This window comes from Parasteatoda tepidariorum, chromosome 1 (genome assembly GCF_043381705.1).
Source record: "Parasteatoda tepidariorum isolate YZ-2023 chromosome 1, CAS_Ptep_4.0, whole genome shotgun sequence".
NCBI classification, from domain to species: domain Eukaryota; kingdom Metazoa; phylum Arthropoda; class Arachnida; order Araneae; family Theridiidae; genus Parasteatoda; species Parasteatoda tepidariorum.
Genome location: NC_092204.1, coordinates 1065947 through 1074764, shown reverse-complemented (window position 1 = coordinate 1074764; position 8818 = coordinate 1065947). Strand labels below are relative to the sequence as shown.

Below are 8818 nucleotides of genomic sequence, written 5' to 3'. Positions count from 1 at the left end.
AAACTGCTAGTAGGAGATTCCGTTGCAGTCAGACCTTTATCTGATTTTGGTCTTCTATACGGAATAGTTTCACCTGCTACTGCCATCTTCTTATCTGGGCAAGAATTTCGGAAACCGCTTGCTTCGGTAACTACAATTTATATATTTATTGAACCTGTTGTACATAGATCCATTAAAATTATATATATATATATGTATATATACTAAACTTTTTTTTTAAAACTCAATATTTTACGTAATTGATAAATTTTTTAAAAAATTTGCTCAAATATATAAAGAAAACCATCATTAAAATTAAACTTTTGTGCTGTGTTTTTCAATAATACACAAGTAATGACAAGTGGTATAAAAACATTAAGAAAACCTTTTGTTAAACTTTGTAAACCTTTTCTTCTTTTGTTGTAAAAATGAGGTTATTGGGGAATTGCAGACAGCATAAGAGCAAAGATGCTTAAATTATTTTCTTTATATTAGTATATTTTAAGCGCCACAACCACTTTCGTCGTTTTGTGCGTTCAATTTTAGGTTAGATTACGTTTTGCTCTGCAAAAACTGTAAGATATATATATATATATATATATATGTGTGTGTTTGTGTGTATAATATATATATAATATATCGTTTAATGTATTCAAAAGTCTAATTTATATTACATATGGTCTCATTTAACCCATTGAATACACTAACGTGAACAAGTGCAAACAATAAAGCTGTATAGAGTATCACGTGATGATTAATATTTTACATAAAATCTTGAGAGCGCGTGTCTAATGATTTGGTGCATGCATAAAAATAGGATTAAACACAACTCACCTGTTCAATGCAAGGAAAATCAAAATGATGAATGATATTTCCATGACACCGTTTACAAATAATGTTGAATAAGGATTATCTTTCAGTAGGGGCACATTTTCTATCTCACACTTGGACACAAGAGAAACGACGAACCTGGAAAGAAAAATATATGCATTCAATAATACTACCACCTACATTTTTATTGCAGATTTTACCGATGGATTGAAAGAGAGCACACATAAAATAAGATATTTAACTGGAAATACTTCTCAAATCGAAGTGAACCATCTCACACAAATGGCGTGCACTACAAGCCCTATAAATTACACTTTGGGTGAAACAAGGTCGATTACGCTTTTGTTTCGAAGCCTCTGGTTATTCAATTGAATCGAAATACTCCGCGGCCTTTTTTTTTTTTTTTCATTTCGAAAACACAAAGGATTGAGCCGCTACGGCTCAAGCGATAGAGCGAATGAGGTGAAGCGGGTTCGATACGGGACTCGAGCCCTGGTCCATACGAATTCCGCATCCGGCTTGCGCAGACCACAGTGCTGACGTGAAATATCCTCAATGGTAGACGGGTTAGAATCCCTTAGGCCAGGGGTCGGCAACCTTTTGAAATGAAAGAGCCAAAAGTTACAATTTTGCAAAATTTCCCGCTTTTAAAGAGCCACTAAAAATTTTGATTTAATACTATAGTATTTTTTTTTATGTATATTTGATTTTTAATTAAAAAAACGGTTTTGAATGCAGAATAATATTTATTCCTTATTTTTACAATACGTCAATAATTTTTTTTTAAAATTTAGTTTTCATTTAATTTTCAGTTTTTTTAAAATTATTTTTCTTCTTTGGGGGGGGGGGGGGNGGGGGATAAGAATATTTGGGTCATTAAAATTCGATGAAAATTGTAAATTTTCTTACTAATTCTTGTCAAATTTTCAACAGAAAACGCGATTTTTTTTTTTTTTTTGAATGTGCAACGAAACACAATCTTATCAGATAGATTTTATAATAATTTTTTTTAATTTTTCATAGCCATTCCGCAATAATATTCATTTATATTATATAGTTTATATTAATTTAATATTATATCAGAATTTTTTCAAGATTTTCCTTTTTTAAGAAATATGTACCGTCTATTCTTGTTATTGTTAAAAACAATTTTTAAGCACTTAATTATTAAACATTTAAATAAATTTTAAATTTTTTTGTCAAAGTAAACGTTAAATCGATTTACAATGAAGTGCTAGAAATGATGGTCACATACTCTTTATATTTATTGTAAAAATTTTTTAAATTTATAGAGCCTCGAGCTTTCCAACTCAAATAACTTAAAATTTTTTGAAAAATTAATTTAATAAAAATCACTGAAAGTAACGATCTTCTACTATTTTAAATATCTTTTATACGCAAAATTACAACATTAATGTATTTGATTGCTAAATTTAATAATATGCAGGTGATTCGGAATGACCACTCTTAATATGCATTTAAAGAAATTTTGTTTCAAGTGAATGCGAAAACGAACGGATAGAGGTCACACGTTGGAATTTTAACAATCGAAAACAAACAAATCACTGTTGAGGAAGGCGAGTGTAAATAGGCGATTAACGATTTTTTACCAAATTAAATAACTTTATAAATTAAAAACTTCAACATTCACCTGGCAATTAAAAAGGCCTGTTATTATTACTATTATTATAAAGATTATATCAATATATTGCATTAGATATTTTTTAAATTTATATGCTTGTTTTTTCCTTTTAAATTTTAATTTACTACATCCGCTGGAGTAGATTTTTATCTTTATTTTTGACAAGGTTTATAAAAATTTATATTAAGGGTGATCTTTTCATAACATCATGTTTTACATGATAATAACATGTGATACACATCAAAGGCTTTAAAAAATGTAGATGAAAATTAAATTAGTATTTATTCATTAAACTGAAACATTAAACTGAAAAATTATCAGACATCAATTATGACTCGTGCATTTTTTTTAAACTCTTAATCTAAGTAGGATTCTTTCTGATGCATTTCAAATATTATATGCGTATTTATTTAATTTTAGTAATTTGATTTGCGAATAATTATTTTTAATGCTTATTTATTACTAAAATTTTATTTTTCATTTTCATTTAATAATTTTATTTATTTTTATTATTCATTTTATAATTTACATTGTTATTAATATAAGAGCTGTGACTAAAATCTTGAATGGGGATACAGAAATAGTTCTTTTTTTTCTGGGGGGGGGATGAACTAGTTTTGGAAGCACAGATAAATTTTTTCACGCATTCTTGCCTTAAATTTGTAAAATGCTAAATTTTTTATCCGAATATTTCTTTATATAAAAATAATACTATATAAATAATAAATAAAACTTTAAAAAAAATTTAACTATGTATTCAAACATTGCAGCATGATAAATCATAAATAAATATTTGTAAAATTTGATGATTTGTAAATAATGCTTTACCGAAGAATGTTTAAGTCTTTTTTTAAAATATAAAAAAAAATACCCTTAAATCGCAAAAAAAATTTTTTTTTCTGGTTAAGGCAGTTAAAGTACAATTTTGTTAATTATTTATTTTGTTAATTATCGTGCCTTTTAATACAAAACTGTGAATTGAGTTTTTACATAATTACAAAAATATTAAGTTTCTTTTTACTAATAATTAACTTAAACAAATGGAAAATTGTTAACTTAAATCTAAAATATAAATAAAAAACATTAAATACATACGAAATACATCAACATAGTAACAAAAAAGATGAAAAAAAAAAATTATTATTGAAAAAAAAACTGAAGCTTTTCTATTTTTAAACACATTACATTTTTAATAAAATAAGCATTAGTATAGTTTTGTTCATAACGGATTGCAGTTTGAACTTATTATAAAAACAAATGCTACGAACAAATATAGAATTTGATTTTTGAAATTTAAATTAAATAAGATCTGTGAAAAATAATCTCAACTGAAAAAATTAAATTTAAAAATAAATTACTATTTTAAACACAAAATTAAAAAGCTTAGTAAATAACTATTTAAAAAAAGGAAAAAAAATTCCTATATTTAGAATTCAAATGTGATTTATCTGTTTCCATCTCAAGCTCCTACTAATGAATATAAATAACGTAAAAAAATTTTAATTGCTCTTTTTTCTTTCTTTTAATCATTTTACAGTGGAAAAGAGATTAAAAATTTTTTATCTACTTCATAAAAATCAATTTTTACCCATATATATTTTTAAAAAAAATATTTTTTTTCTTTTTTGAAAAAAGTCTTATACCTAAATTTTGAAGCAATAATTGAGGAATTAATTTAATAAGAAAATAACAACATATTTAATGAAATTTAATTTTACCTTAATATTTAAACAATAAGACTGCAAATAGTAAATATTCATAAAAAATTTATACTTACATTCAATAATAATATTAATTTATAAGATATGCTTTGAGTAACTAAGTACTTGTAAACTGGTACTGGACAGTTAAAGACAGGTCAGTGAAGTAACTGGGGAGGTGAGTGAAAAAAACTGGACAGTCATATAGAGAAAACCACAGCTGTATGTGCATTGAGCCCTTTCCTTCCCTTTCTTAACGACATGGACAAAGATATTGTCTTTATTCTTAGAAAGAGCAAGAGAAAACGTGAGAAAAAGGCATTTCTAGATAAATACTTTTAAAGCACCCTGGATTTTTCAAGTTGACAGAAATTTCCGGGGTGATCAGAGTCGCAGGCATCATCCTTCTTTTGTGCCTTTTCATGGTGTCGGTAACGGCATGCTCAAACAGACAACAGACTTGCCGCTTTTCGGGGTGAATACTCGGAATCGAGTCGGAATGAGACACTCCTCTAACCGGGCTTAACGACAGGCCTGAGGGTAGCGGTTTGTAATTAACGATTATAAGAATAGAAAGCTCTTGAGAAATTGGGTACTTAAAAATATTTTTTCTTATTTTTAAGGGCTTTGGTAACAATTTATTAATTTTTTCGTATGGAACTGGAGAGCCGCAACTTTGCATCAAAAGAGCCACCTGTGGCTCGCGAGCCACAGGTTGCCGACCACTGCCTTAGGCTAACCGTGGGAGGTTCTCGTGGTCTCCATGTAACGCAAATGAGGGTCAGCTCCATCAAATAAGTTCTCCAAGAAGGCAAACTTTCTCCCAATACTTGATCCGGAAGTATTGCTACGTAGTAGTCGTCAATCCGAAAATTGGGTCGACTGTTCAACCGACGGTTATAAAAGGATTTAAGAGAATATATTTTTATTGAAATTAGTATGAGAAAGATAACGTTGAATTAAGAATTAATAGCGTCTTTTTTTAATCTTTGCTTTAGAATAATCTTTTTATTGCTTTCGATTACCCCATTTGCTTTAGAATGAATTTCGACTGCTTTTAAAATCCTCTCATGAATTAATATAAAGCACTTAAAAGAAAGACTTCACAGCTTTTAATTTATTAAATCATGATAGAGACATTTTATTTACATTTCTTACTCCAATCTCACTTTCCTTCTTTAATCTAATGTGCATACATTATTATTAGTTAGAATATAAATAATTTTATGCGTTCATTACTTTTTTTCTTATGTATGGCATAGTATTTAAATGACAGTGATTATTAAATTTTTAAAATGATAAATAATAAGTTAACTTTTAATAATATAACATGATAGCTTTAAATAATGTCATGGAAAGCATAAGTGAAGTATTTTAAAATGTTTATTTATATTTGTTAGTAGTCTCTGCACTGTACTTAGACACTATCTTTATAACTATAGGTAGAGCCGTTCGAAAATTCAAAGAGTGGTTCCAGAGTAGAGTTGGGCAATAACGTAATCGATACCATTTACCGATGACTCGTCATCATGATGACTACAAATCATAATTTTGATGACTGCTGCAATCGTGATGACAACCATCAATGATGGTAATCAATCACGTGTAATAGAGACATCGCTTCATTTTGATTACAGCTGCAATTGTAAATACGTGCATACATATATTATGCATATATACAGACTTACATTGGGTATACATGTAATGAATACATGTACATACATACTTTGAACATGCATGTATTGTGTGTGTGCATAAATTCATACAAAATATAGATTGCATATTCATATTTATAATTTGCATTTATATTGTATGCACCTACACGCTTTCGCGTATCTATACATTGTATGCACATACGTACATTGTATATTATGTACATACTTTTATTGTCTGCCCTATTGCACATATATCTGATGTTCGAAATTCAGATTGTAATTTTATAGTTTGATTGCTTGTTATCACGATTACGTGTAATCATAATTACCTGTAACTAAATATTTTGATTACTTATAATCATGATTGTGTGTAATCAGATATTTTGTTTACTTGTAATCATGATTACCTGATGATTGACAAGATTACAAGTAATCACGAATCAGAGATAATAATTACTTCTAATCGCAATGACAAGTAATTTATAAAATAATTATCTGTAAATAATTACAATCAGACATTGACACATAAAGACACTCGTTTTAGAGCCGGTATATCACCAAAAAGTTGAAGGAACTCTTGTTATGCAATATTTTTTAACATTCTTCAATGATAAATTAACATTATCCATATTTGGATGCCCCATATCAGGAGTGGCCAAACTGCGGCTCTTTGAAGGATTATTTGTGGCTCTCGATAAATGTTCATTTCTGCCCTATTATATTTTTAAAAATTATTATCGGTAAAAATATACTTGAGGGTGCCCCTTAGCGAAATTGGCGACTTATGTTTGGCGCCATTCCTGTTTGTGCTGAACACCATGGCAACAGGAATGGCGGCCGAAACATAATCATATTTCGATAAAACATTGGAAAATTTCAACAAAACATCGGCTGAAACTTTATTAAATTGCAATGAACCCAATATAAGCAAATTTAATAAACCCAATAAAATGCATTTTGAATCGAAACAAAAATTAATGGAGTAAGCACAGAAAGAAAAGGAAAAAAACAACTCACTTCTTCATTAAGCTTGAATGTCCTCAGATTTAGGTGCACAGAATTCTCTAATAGCAGTTAGATACTGTCTAAATTTATCATGAATAGAATCTGTGTACTTCAAACGCCACATAAATTCGACGAAATACGAATCGAAAATGGCGTCTGTAATACCGAACTAATTGTAGCATTTTTTTCTTAAATCTCTTTTTATGACTGTCCACATACCTTCGATCTTATAGACCAGATTCAAAAGTAACCTTACCAGCTGGTATCCAATGTAGAACAAACGGACCTCTGAAATTACATATACCGTTGAACATTTAAAAATAACACTAAAATCTAAACCAATCAGAATCACGATTGGGTTTCAACATCGCTCAGCTTGGCGATCAATCGCGATCACAACTTGGCGAGAATCGGGGGGCACCCTCAAATATAGTCTACCCTTATTATAGTTCCGTATTGTTTCAAAATGCCTTTTAAATTACAATCAACAAATATGAAAGACTAAGTGCAAACAAATTTCATTTCCGTCCAAGTTAAGACTCATCGAAAACTGCGCGAACGAACATAAACAGTAGCGTCCGTAATCGACTGACTTCAGAACGATTAACACGATCTAACAATAATTTATTCTTTTTTTTTTCCTAAGAAAAAGTAAGCTAGAAGAAATATTGACTGAAATTCCAACATACATTTCAAAACTTTAGATATTTTAAATCGTCTCCTGATTTTTTTCGGAATCCATTTGAAATTAAGATAATTCAAGGTGAGTGTTTTCCATTTCCAATATAATTATGACCCATAAAGCATCTGGAAAATTAGAACTAATAGAGATATTAGTTCTAATAACATTAAATGTATTTTTTGAAAATATTCCCCACTCGTCAGATTTTCGATCCGATACTACAACATTTAACAAAATGTTCTTTTGTGGGAACTTGCAGAGAGTGACACATATTCACCTTTTAACCTTTTTAATAAAAAGAGAAGAGTTTTGTGATGCGTACCATATGTAATATTGTGTGAAGGCAAGAAGACGGAGTCGTGCGGAGCAGATGATGGTTTCGAATCCATGCCTCGCTGCGTAACCACCGGGCATGGAGCGTGCCACTTTACACGATTTCAATAGCTGTATTCTCTGTCCAAATGATCCTTTGGAATTGAATCGAGACAACTGAAGTTGGGCAGACTGATGACGATTCTCCACCACAAGCCACGCTAACGAACGAGGTAAAAGCCTGCAACAACAAGAGATGCGTCAACATTTACATTTCTCAATTACTAACCCCCCGCTATAGTGAATCTTCGAGGGACCGAAATTTCTGTTCACTATAACTATGAAGTTCACAATTTTAACTCCTTTTTGCGCTCCCTTTTATGACACATTATTTAAATGAATGACCCATCAAAAGAAAAACAAAAATAATTAAGCAATATGTAGTAATTTCTATTTTTTATGACTCTTCGTCTTGCTAACAAAAAATTTAAATATAGCCTTTATTGAGGGATGGGAAACTGAGATAGAAGAAGCAAACAAAATGAATTACGGCTACATTCCACTCCTCAATAGATTGTTTTAAAAATCAGTCCATGTATTTTATTTAGAAATTTCAAAAGGACCAAAAAATGAAGAAAATAAATCAGTGGAAGACAGAATGGTATTCTTTTGGTTCACTATATCCTCAAAAAATAATATTATACTAGGAGGCTTCGCCCCCTGCTCGCTGGTGCTCGCCAACCGTCGGAACTGCTTTCGCAGTTCATTTCGGATTGCTTCGCAATCCGATGCTCGCTTTGCTCGCTCATTGGATACGTTCTTAACGTCTAGCTTTTGTATACTTTTTTGAATACTGAAGTTCCGAAAACTTTTCACTGTAGAAAATTCTACACCGGTGCGTTTCAATATTAATTTGAAATTGCAAACAGTTCACATATTTTTCTTAATCACACTATTCTAAATTTCAGTTGTTGAGAAAAGTAACTGTTGTAAGTTTTGTTTTAAAGTCTTT

General features: G+C 29.9%; 1 protein-coding gene across 1 annotated transcript in view; it reads right to left on the bottom strand.

The window, feature by feature from the left end:
* Nucleotides 1-8818, bottom strand: part of LOC107457415 (organic anion transporter 3-like) — a 32663-nt gene that overhangs the window by 14126 nt on the left and 9719 nt on the right. Inside the window, exons 4-5 of the mRNA XM_016075574.3 lie at nucleotides 7817-8047; nucleotides 814-948 (exon numbers count right to left, since the gene is read on the bottom strand). Of these exons, the coding sequence (XP_015931060.1) occupies nucleotides 814-948; nucleotides 7817-8047 (366 nt within the window). The remainder of the gene's footprint in view (nucleotides 1-813; nucleotides 949-7816; nucleotides 8048-8818) is intronic.